Source organism: Phyllostomus hastatus, unplaced genomic scaffold (assembly GCF_019186645.2).
Source record: "Phyllostomus hastatus isolate PE091 unplaced genomic scaffold, TTU_PhHast_1.1 phas_contig_58, whole genome shotgun sequence".
NCBI lineage: Eukaryota > Metazoa > Chordata > Mammalia > Chiroptera > Phyllostomidae > Phyllostomus > Phyllostomus hastatus.
Genome location: NW_025333916.1, coordinates 32,914,560 through 32,934,253, shown reverse-complemented (window position 1 = coordinate 32,934,253; position 19,694 = coordinate 32,914,560). Strand labels below are relative to the sequence as shown.

General features: G+C 55.3%; 1 protein-coding gene across 7 annotated transcripts in view; it reads left to right on the top strand.

The window, feature by feature from the left end:
• SLC12A7 (solute carrier family 12 member 7) overlaps positions 1-19,694 on the top strand; it is an 84,491-nt gene that overhangs the window by 18,715 nt on the left and 46,082 nt on the right. For 3 of the 7 annotated variants that reach the window (XM_045847716.1, XM_045847714.1, XM_045847713.1), the window contains exon 1: positions 13,462-13,676. The exons of the other annotated variants lie outside the window; for them this stretch is intronic. In XM_045847716.1, coding sequence (XP_045703672.1) covers positions 13,553-13,676 — 124 coding nt within the window. In that variant the 5' untranslated portion in view covers positions 13,462-13,552. Of the gene's footprint in view, positions 1-13,461; positions 13,677-19,694 lie in introns of those variants that run through there. 7 annotated transcript variants of the gene reach the window in all.

The window sequence follows — 19,694 nt, the reverse complement described above, 5'->3', positions numbered from 1 at the left end:
ACTTAAGGAACACAGTGTTCACGTGTGAGCACACACCCACCAGCTCACCCACACTCACAGCATGCATACAGGCACAAGCAAAGGGCGCACACTCAGAGGCATGCTCACATTCATACACCAACACAGACTAACACACTCACATAGACACACTCATGCTCACACACTCACATGTGCACACACACACACACTCCACTGCAGCCTGGCAAGGATTGATGGGAGCGGGGGACAAGTGGCCTTGGTCTCACAGGACTCCGAGTTACTGCTGGCTTCCCGCCCAGCTGAGACCACGTGGCATGGGTAGCTCTTCAACAGCACTTAGTTCTGTGGCGACTGGGCTTGCATCCGGTAGTTGAAGTTGCTGCCCTTTGACCGTTGTCCGCTCTGGTCCTTCCTGAGGGACGTGCCCATTTTCACATAAACTGACACCAACATGTGACACAAATAGCCAGATATACACAAATTCAACGTTTACCACTTGCATGTAACCAGCCCTGTTAAATGGAAGGCTTCATAGCTGGAAACTTTGCTGAAAGAAAGGGGCTCCTGAGCCACATGCTGCCCAGAATAAGGAGCAGGTCCTGGGGCATCAGCCTGAACCACCAGCGGCAGGGCTGGGTGGAGAAGGCACACAGGTCCGCTGTCCTGGGGCTGACAGGGCCCTTTCATTACAATGAGTCTGGGAAAGAGAGATGTGAGTTGCTTTGAAAGAATTTACACTGACTGCATAAGGAGGTAAAGCGGGGCTCGCTCTGGGACAGGGGATAATCCACAAGGAAGCTGTGTTTGCTGATTCTGTGCTGGTTGTGGCCCACAGCCAGAAGGTTCACATGGACGCAGGATGCCGTCTGGTAGTCGGTCACCTAACTCTCCAGATAAGGGCCGACATAGCCGCCTGGAAGTCGATTCAAAGTTTCAACACGGTCAGGAATATGAGCAGTCTTTCCTTGACTTCTATTTCAGCTCTGTTAACTAACCAGCTCCCTGTCTCTTCTCAACCTCAGGCTACTGTAATTTAATTTAGGACATTTCAGAATTTTTCTCTTGTAACCCCCAAGTAAAAAATAGAATGTTACAGCCAACCCAATCAGTGGCATTTTCGACGTCTCCATGGTGTTCAGGGTAACTCACCGGGGCTGTGTATCTCGGTTCTTTGATGACAAAGGCTGATTTGATCAAATGAGCTAGGCAGTATTCCTTTTTGAAATAAATTCTCTGGGAGAGTTTAGTATAACTGGTGTTATTTCTTCCATGTTTTCAAAATTTTACCAGTAAAGCCATTTGGGCCTGAGTGTGTGTGTGTGTGTGTGTGTGTGTGTACATGTTTCAAACTATGGCTATAATTTCTACATGAGATATCATGCTATTCAGAGTTGCTATTTCTTCTTGTGTAAATTTTGGGGGGGGCCTGTGTTTCCCAGAGAATTTGTCTGTTTCATCTACAATTTCAAAATTATTATCACAAAGTTATTCACAGTATCTTCCTACTGTTTGTGTCAGTTCTTAGGGCTGCTGTAACAAAGTTGCAGTCAGAGAGCTTAAAACAACAGGAATGTATTTTCTCCGGGATCTGAGGCCAGAAGGTGTGGAAGGGCTATGCTCCTTTCAGAGGCTCCAGGGAGGGTCACTCCTGCCTCCTCTGGCTTTTGGGGACTCTAGATGTCCTCTGGCTTCTGGACACATCACTCCAACCTCCGCCTCTGTTGTCACATGACCTCCTCCCCTGGGTCTCTTCTCTGGTGTTTTCTTATGTCTCCTTTTAAAGGTACAAATCGCATGGGATCATGGTCCCCTCCCCCCACTCCAGTGTGACCTCATCTTCAGTCAGTCATATCTGCAATGACCCTACTTCCAAATAAGGCCACACGCACAGCCAGAGAGGCCAGGACTGCAACGTTATCTTTTTAGGTGCCATAGTTCAACCCACTACACTATCTTTGTAATTTTTCAGGATCCCCTGTGATGACATGTTTTTTCTCTACACAGTTTTAGCTGCATTTTACAAGTGTTGATAGGTTGTATTTTCATTATCAGTTAATTCAGAATATTACCTGCTGTCCATTGTGGTTTCTTCTTTAGTTCATCGGTTTCTTGGAATGTGTTGGGGATTTTCCAGTTATCTGTCTGTGGTTAATTTTCTGCTTTATCCCTTTGTGGTCAGAGATCCTCCTGTTACTGCATTCTTTGAATGTGATTTGCTTTATGGTCCAGAATACAGTCTGTTTTGCTAAACGTGTTGTGTGCCGTTGAAGGGCACGTGAGTTGTACAATTGTTGGGCACACATCCGAGTACCTGTCCGTTACGTCAATCTCATTACCCATGTGGTTCAGGTTGTCTTTATCTTTGCTAGGTTTTTTTTTTTACTTGTTCCATCAGGTCCTGAGAGAGGCGTCTTAATGTTTCTAACTACTGGTATGGAAGTGTCTGTTTCTTCTAGCTCCCTTAGGCTCTGCTGTTCGGGCGGTGCCAACAGCACAGGGGCTGGAGGTGCTGATCTGCCAGAGTGGTCGTCCAGTCCTGAGCGTGAATCTTCTGTTCTTTGGTGTTGAACATGTTCTCGTTGATGTTGTTGTTTTTGTTGTTGTTGTTGTTGTTGTTTCCTGCCTCCGTTAGCTCGTTAGTTACCCAGGCTACCATCCTTGTCATGTTGCCCTGGCTCATGGGGGTCTGTGTAAAGAAGCACAGTCACCACGTCCCACACAGAACAAGGATCCACAGCCTCGCTGCACCTCCTGGGCCACGGTTGCTGCACTCTTCACTCTACATGCTCGTCACTGACTCTGCGTTCGAGGGCTCGTTACCACTGCTGCTGTCCTGTCCAGTCAGCGCTCGTGCTCGTTGACCTGCATCATCTCCCTTGCGGTTATTCTGCATTTTTGTGCTTCGGTTCGGGGCCCCTGGCCTTCAGTTCGGGAAGAATTCTGTCAGATTTGTTTGTCTGGAAATGTCTTTACCATGCCTTCATCTTTAATGGCCGATTTGCTGGTGTGGAAATTCCAGCTGGCAGTCCTTTTGCTTGTGCACTTTGAAGAGATCTTCTGCCGTCTTCTCTGTGACCGCCTCCCACAGGCTCCGGTGCTGGCCCCCGGCCGAAGTTGCAAATCTTTCTGTTTTGGGTTTTTAATGGGCATCGCTTCTCTCCTCAAAAGCAGAGTGTAGCAATCAGACAGTCCCAGCTGACCCTGTTTTTGTTTCCTTTTGTCTGTATTCATCGGCGCCTTTGTATTACATGGTTTTGGCCTGCCTGGGTGGCTCGTCTCGGAAGGAGCTGGCTGTGGCACTGGGTATTGAGTTGTGGGTGAGAAAACGGGTTCTACGGAAAGCAGCCCCACAGGGTGATCTGATCATACATTCCTAACTGGGCAGGTCATGGTGTTGTCGCAGCTCAGGCATACAGCGTTTTAGTGAAAGGTTTGCCTTTGCCTTCAGAGAGCCCTGTCCTTTGTTTCTGTGCACCTGGGTGAGCACAGCCTTGGAGCACTCACCCTCAGGAGAGCACATAATCTCTTAACTCTCCCATAATCCCGTCCCCGACTTTCTTTCTCCCACAGGTGCGTAGTCTTCCTTAAGTTCCCTCCTTAATTTCAGATGTGTAAATGAAGCTGCAAATTGTTATTTTCTGGAGCATCTGAGATCTTGCTCCCTGCCTATGTCCTCAGTTTGGCTCAAATATACTCTTATAAAAATTCTCCACAGGTTTGGACATTTCTGACTTCAACAGAGTTGTGAGGCCTATGTAACCTTGGTACTGCTATTGCAATAAAAGGTTTTTTGTTTTTTTTTAAAGGTTTTATTTATTTATTTTTAGAGAGGGGGAAGGGAAGGAGAAAGAGAGGGAGAGAAACATCAATGTGTGGTTGCCTTTCACGAGCCCCCTACTGGCAACTTGGCCCACAACCCAGGCACATGTGCTGACTGGGAATCAAATCAGTGACCCTTGAGTTGGCAGGCGGGCACTCAATCCACTGAGCCACCCAGCCAGGGCTCAAAGGTTGTTTTTTTTTTATCCTCACCCAATGACATTTTTAAAGAAGAATTTATTTATTTATTTAAAAGAGAGGGCAAGGGAGGGGGAAAGAGGAAGAGAAACATCATCGATCGGCTGCGTCTCATACGCTCACTGACTGGGAGTGAACTGGATACTTTTCTCTGTGTCAGACGATGCCCAACCAACTGCCTCACCAGACAGGGCCAAGGACATTTCTTTTTTTGCTTTTAGAGAAAGAGCAAGGGACACAGGCAGGAAGAGAGAGAAACATCAATGCAAGAGAGAAGCATTGATTGACTGCCTCCTGTATGTGCCCTGACCAGGGATTGTAGGTTGCGTCCAGACTGGGGGTCACTCACGCCCATGCCCAGACCCGGGATCGAACCCACTGTCCAAATATGTACCCTGACTGGGAATTAAACCTGCAGCCTTTCAGTGATGGGATGATACTCTAATTAACTGAGCCACATTGGCCAGGGCTCAAAGCTTACTTTTAAAATGTATTCTTAAAATCATTGCCCTGAGAAAATGGAAATCAATGACTTGTAGTGTTTGCAAAAAGTAGTAGTTCTCTGTAGAGGTATCAGTAAATCTTAATAGTACATTAGTCTGTCTGCTTTCATGTAAATTGAGCCAAAGTTTTAAGTTTTGAATGAGGTAATTAAACCAAGAGTTAGTTACCTGACTCAGAAACTATTAATAAACTTTCCCCTTCCTCTCTTACTATAATAGAAGAAAAGTCAAGAAAAAAAGATGGAAAAAAAAAAGAAAAAGAGATGGCTTTAGGTTCAGTTGACCAAGCAGAATCTCAAGTTCAAAACTTGCGGTGACAGCTCAGCCAGTTTGGAAAGTGTCTGGCACAGTCGAGTCTAGCCCAGTCTGTGCCCTGGGCGCCCACACAACTCCAGGTCCACGGCTGACAGACAACGTATCCCTCGGTCACTCGCACAGGAGGCTCAGCCCAGAGCCGAGCTCGGCCCCAAACCCGTTATGGGCACGTCCTCTCCCTGGACCTCCACGGCTGGCAGTGTGTCAGAGCCCACTGGTGTGACCTTGGGACAGTTTGTTGGTCACTTTATCTGGGCTGTGGGTAATAATAGGATAGAAATCACCGCCCTCGGGGCGCCAGCGTGTGACCTGCTTATCTCCGGGCTCTGCAGCTGCTTAATTTAAATGATTATAAAGTATTTTTGTCCCAGCAATGCTGGCTCAGGCTACAAAAAGTAGAAGGTACGGTGGAGTGTACCTTTCCCTCTGCCCGCCCTGCGTCCCTGCTGAGATGTCTCTGGGTGCCTGTGTTTGTTCGTGTGTGTGCACCTCTTCACAAACACGGTGACAAATTGTCCCACATCGCTCTATACAAGGGAAAATCATTTAGTAAAGCAAAATTATTAACAATGGCCAAAAGGTGGAAGCAACCCAAATGTCCACTGATGGATGAATGGATAAACAGTGGATAAACAGAATGTGCTCTCGCCATACAATGGAATATTATTCAGCCTTAAAATGGAAGGAAATTCTGACACCTGCTACAATACACATGAACTTGAGGACAGTATGCGCGGTGAAATAAGCCAGTCACAAAGGACAAACTCTGTAGGACTCCACTGACGTGAGGCCCCTACAGGAGTCACGTCCATAGAGGCAGGAAACGGACTGGTGTTTGCCAGGGGCTGAGGGGGAGAGAGCTAGTGTTGGATGGGGACAGGCTTCCAGTTTTGCGAGATTTCTGCAGGTGGAAGTGGTGATGGTTACATGCTGAAAGGCATGTTAATGTCTCTGTTTTAATTTTTTATTTATTGACTTGAGAGAGTGAAAGAGAGAGAGAGATCAGTTTGTTGTTCCACTTTTCCATGCATTCAGTGGTTGATTCCCGTATGTTCCCTGACCAGGGCTCACATCTGCAAATCGGACAGTGCTCTAACCGACTGAGCCCCCCAGCCAGGGCCACGTGACAGGTTTTAAGGGTCTATCTGAGTAAATACCCACCCCAACCAGGTGGAAGTGACTGGGAGTTTTCCCCCGAAGGGCAAGGAGAGTGTTTTATAAAGATGTGGAGACAGAGCAAGGGAGCTGGTTGGCTGGCGTCAGCGGAAGAGGCCGACTCTGTGGGACCGCCTTGCTGGTGTCTGTGGTGGCTGCTCTGCCATCCCGGCCCGTTTCCTCGGACGCAGGGCTGTGGCTCTGGCTGAGGGCCCCTTCTGCCTGCACCAGGTGATGTCCTTGTCCAGTCACTGCGACACACAGGAGTGCACCCCCTGCACCTGGCTGCATGCTGAAATGTGGTTACATGGCTAATTTTATGCCACGTATATTTTATCACAAACAATTAATGTTTTAAGGGGGAAGGAAAAGTCAAAACTAATAAACCCTTTTTGACAAGGTCTTGAGGTCGATGTTGAGGAAGGCAGGGGGACCACATGGCACCAGGACCCGCAGCATCAGTGACCCCAGGGCCATGTCTCACACATGGTGACAGCAGTGACCCCGTGACACTGGATGGCTGAGACACACTCTGCCCTGTCCCCTCCAAGGAGGGGCTTCCATCCCCACTGACCACATGGGCTGAGAGGCTGATGCCTGGCGGGAACAGCAGCCCTGCCTGGCCACAGGGTGACAGGACTAGTGTCCCTGTGCAGGCTGCGAGTGCACACAGCCACCCTTTCCTAGGGCAGCCTGTGTCAACTCCTGAGGATGACCTGCGGACATTGTCCAGGGCTCACCCCGGGGGCCCTGGGTGAGGTTTGGACAGGCAGTGGACTTACCTCCCAGGAAAGGCACAGATCCCTCCTGGCCTCTCCACTCGCTACCCAAGGGCCTGGGGGCATCCAGCTCTTGGAGCTCCTTCCCTAGTCCCAGCCCCACCCCTCACTGGCTGTGTGATGTCTGGGCCCCCAGATGGGCATCGTTACTGTGCTGACAGTTGAGGCTCCGCACACAAAGACTCAGAGTAGTGCCTGCCATGGCGACTAAGAGCCACAGCTCCCCTGAGAGGGCTTGGGGGCCAGGATCAGCATGCAGGGCCTTGAGAGGGCGCTGCTCAGGGAGGCTGTGAGCTGCCTGCGAGGACACACGGAGGTGCTCTGGCTTCTCCGCAGCCCTGGCGCAGGCCCCTCACAGAGCCACATTCCCTGTGTTGAGCAGACCGTTGTCGGGGGACTGACAGTGGAATTCCACGTGCGCACTCCAGGCCTCGGCCACAGGCGCCTGTGTGGGGGTCTGTAGGCCTGACAGAGTTCTTTTCTGCCTAGAAGGCTTTGTGATTTAACAAATATTTGCTGCCTTGTCCTTTCCTTGTTGACAGAAGGATGTGATAGAAACAGGACCAGGTCTCCTGCTGTCAGGAAAATGAGAGATTTGGGACCTGGGAGGCAATTCAGGAACCAGTGGAGGCGCATGCACGTGGAGGGTCAGGCTCAGGCAGTGCTTCCCTTTCATAACATGCAGTGAGGTCTGTGCTCACCCCACGTCGCAGAGGCTCCTGACCCCTCCCCCCCTTATCCTGTGAGGAGTGGCCGGCCACCTGTGGGGCTCACGAGTCTGTACCTGGTGAGTTCTCTGTCATGTGGGCCTCATGCAGGTCAAAGCAGAGCCTGAGGTGCCCCAGATTTGCCCCCCTGCCCACCTCCAGGGAGCCACCACCCTGCCACTGGCCTGCCCTTGAGTTTGAGGTGGACAGATTAACACAGCCTTCCACCACAGGCCTGCGAGACGGAGTGGGGCGCACTGCTGTGAGAGATTCCACGGGACACACAGTCCCGTCTGTCCGTCCAGCGGTCCGATGGGCATGCCAGCCGCTCCCAGTGTGGCTGACCTGGAGGTGCTGCTGTGACTGGCCTCGTTGTGTCTTCTGTGCTCGCACATTTCTGGCAGGAACGGAGCTGCTGGGTCATGAAGGAGATGTGTGTGTGTGCGTGTAATTTCCCAGGTTGTTGCCAACAGTTTCCAATGTGGCCACACATTCTACACAGCCGGGTGTGCAGGGGATGCCCCAGGATATAGGGGCCCATTGCTCCCTGCCCAAGGTGCTGCTGCTGCTGCTGCTGGTTGTGCGCTTCCTGTCCCTCACCCGTGGCTGCTGGCTCTTCCTCCTCTGAGGGCTGCCTGTTTATATCCTCACCCTTTGTTCTAGGTCTTTGTCTTCTCTCTGCAGGCTGTCTTTATAGACTCCACGTCCAGCCCTGGGGTGGGGGGCATGGACGGCAGCTGTCTTGGCACACTGGGGCCTGCTTTCCTCTCTTCATGGCGTCTTTAAGAAACAGAAGCATCTGACGCTAAGGATGACCACTTTGTCGGTTTCTCTTTCACTAAGAATGCCTTTTGGGACCACGAAGGAATTTTGAAGCTATCACCTGTAGTGTAAATCTATGTTTTGGGGCCCCTGACCACAGGCTGTGCTCCTGCAAGACTGGGGCCTCCCGGATGGCTTCGCCTCACGTCCAGGCCCAGCCTAGTGGGTTGGCCACATGGTGTGCTCCAAGCCTGCCAGGTGGGCCGGACTACCTCAACCCCAGGAGGGCTCCTTGACACTCTGAGGAGTGAAACAGGAGACCTGGCCAGCACCCTGTCAGCAGAGAGGTCCGCATTGACACCAGCAACTTGCAGTAGAGTCAGAGAAAGTCCCGTCTGATGGCCTCAGAGGGACTGAATGGTTGGGGACAACATGAGTGTCTGTTAGGCTGTTGTGGACCGGACTTTGCAGAGAGATGGAGCAGCAAAGAGGAGCAGCTGGGCCTGAACAGAGGTCAGAGGTACCAAAGCCCAAAACTGGATGCCCCCGTCCCCATCACTGGCGTAGGACAGCATGGGGCTGGCTCATTCCCTGGAACTCTGGGGAAAGTCCAGAGGAATGGGGTGTGTTCCTGGCCTGCACCCTGAAACACAGCCTTCCAGAAAAGGGTGGGGCCTGCCCTGCCCATGCCAGCTCTGTCCTGGGCTAGGGTGTGTGGGTGGGAGCCCGGGGGAGAGGGCCTGGCACAGAGATGGCATAGGGATGGCCGTGTGGGCCAGGTTTGTGCCACAAAGCCCTGCTGCCCTGACAGTTATTGCTGTCCTCACCGCCTACCCTGAGACCGTGCACCTTCAGGAGGGGCTGAGGCTTGAGGTTGCTGGCCTACCTGGCCCTGGGCACTGGCCGTGGGTGAGACAGCAGTGTGACGCCTGTAGACCCAGACAGGAATGGACAGAGGGTCACAGTACGGCTAGGGTCGAGATGTATGCTTCCTCCCAGGCTTTCCTTGGAGCTGAGGGCTCCTTGGGAATCTGCGGGCTACAGTGAGGGTGCGGGGAGACTGCTGGCTGACAGGCCAGGGCCCTGGGTGTCTGTGCTCTCTGGCTGGGACCCCACTATGGGGTTTGGGGAGAAGGCGGCAGCACCCGTGAGTCTGTCCTCTTCCCTACGTTTCCAGTTGTGGGCTTTAAAAACGCTGCCGGTGGTATTCCCACATTTTTCCCATCTGTACCAGTGACGGTGCAATGACATGCTGATGAGGGAACAGACTCATGTTCTTAGAGCTTCCTGAAAATGCCTTCAACCTGCTACAGGCATCGTCTCATGTCAGGAAGAACGGTCTGTATTTCATAGACTGAATTTTCACGGATCAGACTCTCTTTTCACAGAAATGAGGCAGACCCTCCTTCCAGGTCCAGTTATAAGATGCTGCTGCACCCTGCTCCCTCCCCGCAGCCCCCTGAACACTCGGCAGAGGAGGGTGCCTGGTGTGCTGATCACACTGATGCTGTGCAGGCAGCTCCTTTTCTTTTCAACTTAAACAATTGGTGCTTGAGATCCCCTGAGGCAGTGGGCAGCCAGGGAAGCAAGGCTCTCCGCCTGTGGGCTTGGGTGCTAGGTCCCCCTCTCTCTGCCCTGTGGCTCCTGGGGGCCCAGCGAGAGCTGAGTCAGATCCATCAACTCTGCCTCTGCAGTCGGCAGGCCAAAGACTGGTCCCGCGGCCTCCCCTCCTTGGACGAAATCCCCACAAACTGCAATGTCCTCAGGGTTTAGCTCAGTTTATTATAACGGCAGATACTGGGTTTTCCCCATTTTCCCCACCCACCACAGGGGTGGACTTGACTAAGTCCTTTCTGGCCAGACCCGGGGCCGGGCTTTTCCTCCCTCGTGGACTCAGCGCAATTTCCTGGTGGGATGACCCCGAGACCTTTTATACCCAAGCATAGCTGGATTTGGCCTCACCTTGGAGTTTACAGGGCCAGCTGTCTGGGATCACAGTGACTGTCCTCGAGTCTGTCCAGGACTGCAGTTGGCCCTCGAGTACTACAATGGGTTCGGGATGCATTGCTGCTGCGGAGAATTCAAGAACTCAGCTGGGTCTGGTCTGCTCTCTCTGGCCAAGGCTACCTGTAGCTCAGTGGGGACCCTGTGCCAGTCCTGGGCTCACTCTCCAACTCTGAGGCCTGGGCGCTGCCAAGGCTTCTCCTGAAGCTGACAGCAAATATTTGCCCAGAACTTACTTGAAGTTACTTGTAAAACCAGAACAAGGGGCGGAGGACCAAATGGTGTTCCGGCTGCTTCACACTTTACGTTGTGCTCAAGCACCAGCCCCCTTCCAGGGCTTCAGTTTGTCCTGTAGTGTGTAAGTGCTCGTGCGTGCGCAGGCCTTCCACAGTGTCGGAAGAGGAGCAAGAGAGGGGTGGAGGAGACCTGTGCGTGTGCTCCCACAGTCCCCAAGCCTGGGGTTTCAGAAAATGAGCAGCGGGAGATCCAGGCCCTCCCAGAGGGGTGTGGCCTAAGGCTGGATCTCTGCCCACGAAAAGATCTGAAACCCACGGGAGCGCTGGAGTCCCAACTGGGCTCCTCTTCTTCTTCTTCTTCTCCTTCTTCTCCTTCTTCTCCTCCTTCTCCTTCTCCTTCTTCTCCTCCTTCTCCTTCTCCTTCTCCTTCTCCTTCTCCTTCTTCTTCTTCTTCAACCATCGCCTGAGGATATACTTATTGATCTTAGAGAGAGAGTCATCCATGTGAGAAACATCCTTGGTTGCCTCCTGTACGTGCCCCAACCTGCCAGGGATTGAACCCGCAACCTAGGTGGGTGCCCTGATGGGGGATCGAACCTGCAACCTTCCAGTGCATGGGACGACGCTCCAACCAACCGAGCCACTTGTCCAGGGCTCTGTGTTCTTTTATTACGCCTTACTTTTCTCAAATAAACAAGATAAAACCCCAGCAAGGTCTCCAAGAGCTCTGTGGGTGGGGACCCCACCTTTCCATCTTGAAGGGACTGCTTCCTGCACCTCCCTGTACCCTAATCCTGAAGGCCAAGGGTGATGTAGGCAGCTTGGGACATCCAGCCACCAGGTACCTGGGATGTCCTGAGCTGGGGACAGAGGAGCAGAGCAAGGGCAGCTGGCAGCAGGACACCAGGATAACTCACTAGGGACATAGAAGGTTGTGGCTGCTAGTGTTTTCAGTACAGCCATCTTTCACTTTGAAACCGGGAGCTTTCACTTAGACTTATGAAATGATTTTATTTTGAAACATTTCCAATCATCAGAAAAGTCCAAGAATAGTGTGAAGGCATTCACATGCCAGCAGCCCCACACTGCCCTTCCCAGCTGCCCTCGCTACCCGCCCCCCCATCTCATGGGTCTCCTTAGCCCATGTTTTTTGTTTTGTGTATTCTCAATTCTCAGGTAACAATGACATGTTTCATGACCCAGGACCAGTTAGGCCCTCAGGGCGGGTGGCCTGCCTCTGCCCTGCCCCCTCAGTGACAGAGATGTGTCTGTCCCCAGGGCCAACACAGCGCTTCTGAGCAGGAGGCGGGTGCTGAAGCCCGGTCACAGGGGTGCAGAGTGAGGTGGAGAGGCCCACTCTTGGAGCCCCCTCTGCCTGCTAGGGTGGGGCAGGGGGACATTGGCTATCCCTGACTGTGACAACCCCTTTCTGAGCCACTGCAGGTGGGACAGACCTGGGATCTTCGGGGCCACCCTGGTCCTGGACAGTCCTCTCAGAGAATTCTTCCCACCCTGACAACCAGGAGAATCCTGGTCCCACAGGGTAGACAAAGGCACCAGACATGTCCCCTCCCCTCTGGGCTTCTGTCCCTGTGGCCCTCACTCCCCCACCCTGCCAGGAAGGGCTCACCACACTTTTTCTTCTAAAAAATATAATTTTAGCTTTAGGTAATGGGCCTATCTCCTCTCACCCTTCCCTTTCTCCCCTTGTCCTCCCCCTCATTTCTGGTCCTGCTCTCTCCTGCTCTCCTGGTAGAGGGATTAACAGCTGGTGGGCATCTTCTCCTCCTCCTGGGGGACAGGCTCATTCCCCAGGGGTGGCCCCAGGCTGCCAGAGCTTAAGCTCAGGTGGAACTCCTGTCAAGAGTGGTCTTGGGCCTCCTGGACCCTGGGCACCTGAGACATCGAGCCTCCAGCTTCTGTCAGGAACAGGGGGTGGAAACCTGGGCCATCCCACCTTTTCTTTGTCTTTCATTGGAAATGGTTTTTCCGAATTTGGTTTTACGTTGTTGGGTTGTTACAGGAATACAGTGTTGGGGAAAAGCATAGCTTCCACCGCCCAGAGAGAACGTGGTCTCCATTGCCTTTGGGCCTGCAGAAACACACACTTTTCAAACAGGATCAGATCCTTCTGATTATTGTTTCAACTTGTGCCCACCTTTGCCGGTACCACCTGTATTTATTATGGGTGTTAAAACTGTTTGGGGTGACTCATTGCACCTATTTGTCATAACTTTTCGGATTAACTTCCCTTTGTTGGCCCGTTTCCTTGTGTCTCAGGGGTTAGGAAAGTAACCTGAGGCTGTAAGATACAGGCCATCCGAGTGTGCCTGCTGCCTCCGCGTCCTGGCTTCGTTTTCCCTGTGCTCTGCGCAAGCTTTCCTTCCGTGTGGCTTCCCCAGACCAGACCGATGGACCGGGGCAGAGTGGGCCCCTTTCAGCAGGCAGGCCGGGGTCTGGGGTTCTGTCACAGAGCTTTAGTGACTTCTGTGTACCGGGTTAAGTCCCTTGTGGACCGAAGCAGGCCCCCTCACCAATCAAGCTCGTTTCTGCAAGAAACCCCTTCCCACGCGCTGGGTGAACTCCAGCCAGGCAAGGAGGGGGAGGGGAGACAAGATTCCAGTCAGTCTAGTGGGCGGGGGACACTTCTGTTCCGCGACGGAGCCAGACTTTCTCGGGGAACTACTCCATGGGGTGTTGGGGACTGCGAGCAGGATCCTGCTGGCGGGAGGGGCAGGGGCAGGATCAGTGCCGGCAGCTCGGAGGCAGTGAGGGAGTCGACAGCCACCCGCTGGAGGAGGGTGATACGAGAAGAGCTGGTCGGGCGGATAGTCCTGGTACAGGCTCGGGTACGGACGTCTGCGGAAGGCGCTCCGCCCAGTCCCGCGCAAACTTTTCTACGGGCGGCGGGGACCGCAGGTGAGGTCACGTGGCTGGCCGGGGCGGGGCGAGGACAGGGCCGGGGGCGGGCCGGGGGCGGGCCACGTGGACCCCGCCCCTGCGCTCAAGTCCCGCGGCGCGTCGGCGGGAGCGGGCGGAGCGGAGGGTGGCTGGGACTCGTGGTGTGGCCTTAAGCGCGCAGTGACCGGAGTACCATGCCCACCAACTTCACCGTAGTGCCCGTGGAGGCGCGGGCGGACGGCGACCAGGACGAGGCGGCAGAGCTGAGTGAGGCGCCGGGCGCTCCCGAGGGCCACGAGCCCGGTAGCCCGAGCCCGGGTGAGCGCAACCGCACCTGTCCGCCGGACAAAGGCGGAGCCCGGCTTTGCCGGGATGGGGACGGTTCGTGGCGGGAGGGGGACCGGAGGAAAGGGTGTGGGGCTGTTCTCCCGCCCTTGTAACCCCTTTCCCAGGGTCCCCCGCAGTTCCTCTCTTCGCTTCCTCCTGAGGTTCCCTCACCCTCACCCCCGTCCCGCCCCCCTCTTGCTTGCAGAGCCCCCCACCAAGCTTAGTTGCGGGACAGCGAGTGAAGGATCCTGGCCTTGCCCATCGCTTCTAGTGCTGTAGCCCCCCTGTGCAGCTCCCCCACTGACCCCACCCCACCCTCGCCCCGGGGCCTTGGAAGCACCTTTTTTCTAGAACTCTGGGTGGAGCAGTGGGGAGGTGTGGGAGGTGGGAGACGCCCGGGGTAACTATGGGAACGGGGGAGGGGCCTCTGGTAAGAACCCCTGCCTGGTTGTGCCGGGTGGGGTGCGGAAGCGGTAGGGGGTGGTTGGCTCGCAGGAGGGCCTTCCTGCTTCCTCAGGCCCTTGCTCCCTACGCGGCCAGGCTGCGGGCCACTGATCAAATTAGCCCCTGCTGAGGTCCCGGTTGTGTGCTCCCACTGTGTGGGTCATCAACAGGAGGGACAGTAGGCCCCTGGCGGGGTGGGGGTTGGGGGAGAGGCCCCCCCTGGCCCTCTTTGTTTCGGAGTCTCAGGTCTATAGCACTTTCACTTTCTCTTGTGGGGGCTCCCTCAGGCCTGTGCCTCCTCATCCCGGCTCCAGGCTCCTGTTCTTGCGGCTGATGGATGGGTTCCCGTCAGTGATCAGCTTCATCTTTGCTCTCAGCCTCCCTCTAGAAATTGGGGGAAATGAGAGGACCCAGTGTAGTATCCACAGCTGGGGCTCCCCCTGCCTGTGCCCCGCCCCCCATTGCAGCCTTGGAAGGAGGCTCCCAGCCCCAGGCACTTAAGAAAAGAGGGCAAACAGGCCAGTGGAGGCCACAGGTCCTGAGTGCCCGGTACCATGGCATGAAAGGCCAGGCCCTCCTGAGGGCACCATTAGGAGCCTGCTGGCAGGCTTGTCCTGATGGGCTGTTGCATCATCCTTCATTAGGGTCCTGCCCCTCCTTCAGGTGCCCCTTCCCTCAAGGTGAGCAGCTGCCCACCTTTGCTCTGCTAGGTGTGGGGCTGTCGTTGCTGCTACCTGGCTGCTTCCTGGCACAGGGGCTTGAGACCAGGTGGACATGGAGTCAGAGACCATAAGCTCAGCCTTTCTCTCACCACTGCCCTGTGGTTCTGGTTCTGAGCACTGAGGAAGAGCTCGTCGGGCCACCAAGAGCCATTGTCTTCCCAGAGGAGCCAGAGGAGCCCTCGGCTGTCCTACTGGGTGTCTGGCTCCCTGCTTGCTGGCCCTGTCTTGGGACCACATGCACTTTCTCCCCAGACTTTGTGCTTGTTCGGAAGCTGAGGATAATCTTCCTCCTGCCTGCCCCGTCTGCTCTCAGGAGCTCTCCCGTGGTGCGCTGGGCCGTCAAGCCCATGGACGAGTGTATCACCCAGCTGGCCTCAAGCCCCCAGTTCCCCCTCCTGGAGTGGTTTTGCTTTCTGAACCCTGATCCCACCCAGTTTCTACTGGGGGCCAGGCAGAAACTGAATCTGCCTGGGTGATCCCAGACTCAGGAGTGCCAAGGGTGGGGTTTATGCTCACTCGTTAACAGACCCTTTATGGTTTCAGCTGAACTTGTGCCACTCGGCTAAGCTGGCCCAGAGCTGACTTGAGACTTCGACATTTATGTTCTCTGCACTTCGTGTTTTTTCGGAAAGAGACAGCAGAGGAGATTCTTCCCTGCTCAGTGGTCATAGTGCTGTTGCCTTTCCGGGTCTCTAGCTTGGCTCTGAGTTTCAACGTAAGCTGTCAGACCACAGTCTGTACTCAGAGATGCTGAGTGGAGGGCACCGTATCACCAGCCTGATGAGGAGGGAGCCTGGGGAATCCACCGTGTGCCCTGCTTGGTGGGGAAGGGCCCGTAGAAGCTGTGAATAGCCAGGCTGGAGCTGCTCTAAAGGCCTGCATGTGGGATCCACACTGTGTGGGGTCTGAACTCCATGGTCCCAGGCCAGTGGCCATGCCTGCCCCATCACAGGGTCGCTGGTGCTCCTGAAGTTCTTTCCTGACTCTAGGTGACCCTTGAAACCCTCAGGGAGGTACCTCGCTTTCTGGGTGGGCTTCCTGGTGGTGGTGGGGCAAATCTGGGGAGACTCCGTCCCTGGAAATGCTTGGGCTGTTGTGGAAATAGAGTGTGCCATCCTTACCTCTCCTATTTCCACACCTCACCCCTGGGGCCCCACCCTCCTATTTCCACCGCAGCCGGGGGTAGGGGGGTGGGGGGGTGGGGGAGGGTTCATGAGACCACACCTTGGTCATTCCGGCCTGGAGGCAGGAGGGCCTGGAGCCTGTGACACCTGGACCAGAAGGATCCACAGCTTCCTGGGCCTGCTCTGTGCTCCGGGCTGGGGCCTCACTGGGGACCGTGTCCCTCTGAAGCTTCACCCATTTTCTGACTTTAGAAGCCCCTGGGACACTCAGGCTAGTGGTATCATGGCGGGTGGTAGATGTTGAGCCCTGACCTTGAATTAGTCCTGCTGCTTTGACCTCAGCTCTTCTGAGTGGCGGGCCCATGCCTGGCGCTTTAGAGCCAGGAGGACAGTGGCCCTGCACTCAGCTCTGCTTCATGGAGGCCTCAGCCCTCTTCGAGGAGACACTCCCCCAGAAAGGGAAAACACACTGGGTGGAGGGGAGGCCGGCATGGGAAGCAGAGGCCAAGGCCAGTGTTAGCTTCTGCTGAGGACACTTTTGAGGGCCCTCCCCACCTCCCTGTTCCTTTCCAGTGAGGTGGAGCCTGGTGTTCTGGTATGACTGGGATTCATTTTTCCTGGGGGCTGGTCCCCTCCCTGAGGATGGGAACCACACTCTGGTCCCCTGCTTGACGGGACATTTATTCTGCATTTTATTGTGATGGGAGACTGGTCTAAAGTAGAGGGGAGAGGTTTTTATGTATCCCAGTGTCCTCGATACTTGAGAAATACTTGGTAGAAATACCTTACCGAACTGGGGTGGTAGGGAGGAGGAGGGGGGTGTTTTATCCTGACTTCTGATTATGGTGGGTTTTTTATTGACACCAGGAAGCCCAGTCTGACCCTCTTTCTTGGTGACACCCCTCAAGGTATGGTTAGTCCTGGAGGCCACGGGCAGCCAGTGCAGGACCATAGAGTGGACAGACATGCAGGGCTCCAGTGAGGCAGGGCCATAGGCCCCAGCCCCCAAAGCAAGTTCCACCCCCAGCTTCTGTGGCTAAGGGAGGCGGTCCTGCCCTTGGAGGTACATGAGCCCACAGCCCCCGTGTCTCCGGCCCCCCCACTGAGACTGTTCCTCACGGGACGTTCCCGTGGCTCTGACTCCGTTTCCTCTTCTTCAGGTTGCTGTTCTGCTTTTCGGATTCCTTTCTGTGATTTCACTGTCTACTGCTGAGGTCCCGTTGGGCACCCAGGAGTCTCTCCTCCGCCCTCTGTAAAGGGGGTCTGAGCACCCCAATGTGCTGATTCAGGCAGTCCTGGGGAGCACGGCCTTCGTCCTGTCATGGCACATGGCAGGTTGACCGTTAGCAGTGGGCAGTGGGCAGCCTGTAGGGCAGCAGCAGGACTAACTCTTCTGTGAGGCCATCTGCTGGGCCAGTTCAGGGGTTGTGGAGCGTCCGAGGCCATGACCCCAGGTTATGAGCAAGTTTCCTGCCAAGTGCGGGGCTGCTGCCACTGAACTGGGGTGCCAAGAGCACAACTCGGGGAGGGGAGGTGTGTGGTCTACCGCACTGTCCAGGGGGCAGTGCGGTTGAAAAGTGGGGCAGGAGAGAACTCTTGGGTACTGTCCTGCTGGACAGGGACGTGGAGCGACATCCGCCACTGGGTTTCAGGAAGGAAGGAACGCATCACGCTGACACAGGAAGGACAGGCGGACACAGTTGTCCCATCAGGCAGACCCCGTGTTCTGCCTGTCTCCTTGGGATTGGCTGTAGGTGGCTTGGCTCACGGATGCTCTTTAGGGTTTTCACGTGAGGTGGACCGCAGAGGTCAGCGCACGTGTGTTTTGTACGGAATTCCATCGGTAAAGGTAAAGGAACAAACGGTAGCGGGACCCTTGCTGAGCGGAGCGGAGCCGCGAGTGCTGGGGATGTGGCCTGCGTCCTGCCCTGTGTGCTCCATGCACACAGGGGTCCGGACCATGTTTTGGCGACAGGCCCTTTTCTTAGAAATCAGGCGATGACGAGGTTAAGTCCTCCTGCTGAGCCCGTCGTGGGGGGGCTGTGGGTTGTGGGGGGCTGTGTGCTGTGGACATGCGTCTGCCTGCATGTGTCTGTGTTTGCGTGGGCAGCATGTGGACACTCATTGCCTATTTGCATTTGTACACACAGGTGGGCCTGTGTGTGTGTGTGACTGAACAGGGTAGCAGAGAGAGAGGGGTTTGGACACTGGCAGTGCATCACATGCTGTGGGGGCACCTGTCCTCTCCTCCAGCCCTCCAGCAGACCTCGCTCAGTCATGTGGCTGGGGGTGCCCTGCCCATCTTGGGCCATGTGAGTAGAGGCGACATGTCTGTGCCCTGGTCTGAAGTGTGTTCCCACCTTGCGTGCCCTGAAACAGTGTGGCGGCCCATTGCCTCTTAGATCCAGTTCTGTGGTCTTTTCTTCTGGAAATTTCCCTGGACCTGATCTTGATGCTTTGCTGGAGTAGGTGTCTGAGCTGTGGACACCAGTGGTGGTGGCTGCTGCTGCTCAGGGGGGTGGCCCCATGGGGTTGGACTTGAAAGATGCCTCCAACGGCAGCCACACAGGGCCAGGCCACTCCGGGGCCACTGGGTGCTGGCTGTGGCAGCAGCTGCCACCTGTCCTGTGAAGGTTGTGGAGCGTCCACCACTCCAGCCCTCATGGTGCTAGGTGCATCAGTGCACAAAAGGGTTCTGGCTGCCCTCCTGGGGGATGGAGGCTGTAGGATCCAGCATGTGGTTTGTGGTGCGATGGGGGAAATGGAGCATCACAAGGGTCTGGGTGTCAGAGTGGCCTCTCAGAAGGGGGCATTTGTGCAGGACTTGGGAGCTGGGGACAGTGGCACTGGCAGGGAGAGTGGTGAGGAGGCAGGGTGGGCCTGCAGATGTGAACCCTGGCCCTGTCCACGTGGAGACAAACTTTGTGGCCTGTTCCGCTTCTGAGGCCCGGGCTGCGTGACTGTCCAGTGTCCCTGCACCAGGAGCACAAAGGCTGGAATTACTCCATCCACATGAAGGCACTGCCTGCCTGTCACTGCTCATGAGTCGGGCTGTGGCTGTGAGCAGGGAGCAGCTGACCCCACAGACAAGCTCTCTGTTTTTGCTTCCCCCTTCGGAGACGTGGGCATGTGGCTGTCACGGTGCTGTGCGGGGCCCAACTGACAGGCTGGAGTCAGACTGTCTGGTGACAAGGATGAGCAGCCAGCACCCCAGAACACAGTCCCCCAGGATGGAGTCCCCTAAAATTCAGCCCTTCAGAATTGCAGGCCCCAGATACAGCATCCAGGTTGAATGAAATGCTGTGGCCTGTGGGTGACCCTGGCCCTGGACGCAGGCGCCTGGGTGCTAAGTCAGGGTCTGAAGCCAGGGGCAGTGGAGCAGCCCAGGGGAATTCCACAAAGGGAGGCGTAGAGCTGTGAGGCTGCACTGCTACGGCACAGGGAGTGGGAGGAGCGCCCCGTGTGTGGGCTGCTGGGACCCTTGGCAGAGTCGGTCCATGTGCTCAGCAGGGCTCTCATCACTGTCGGCAGGGAAGAAGCGGGCAGTGCTGTCCAGCAGGGCTTGGACGCGGAGGTACCACTGTGCTGTGCATGCAGCCCACCTCTCTGTGCCAGGCGGCTCTGTGGGGCCGGGTGTTCCCAGCACCTTGATCGGGCCTGTGCATTGTTGGTGCCTCATGTGCTGTTGGAGAGTGGAAACCTTCCATTCTCACCCTTCA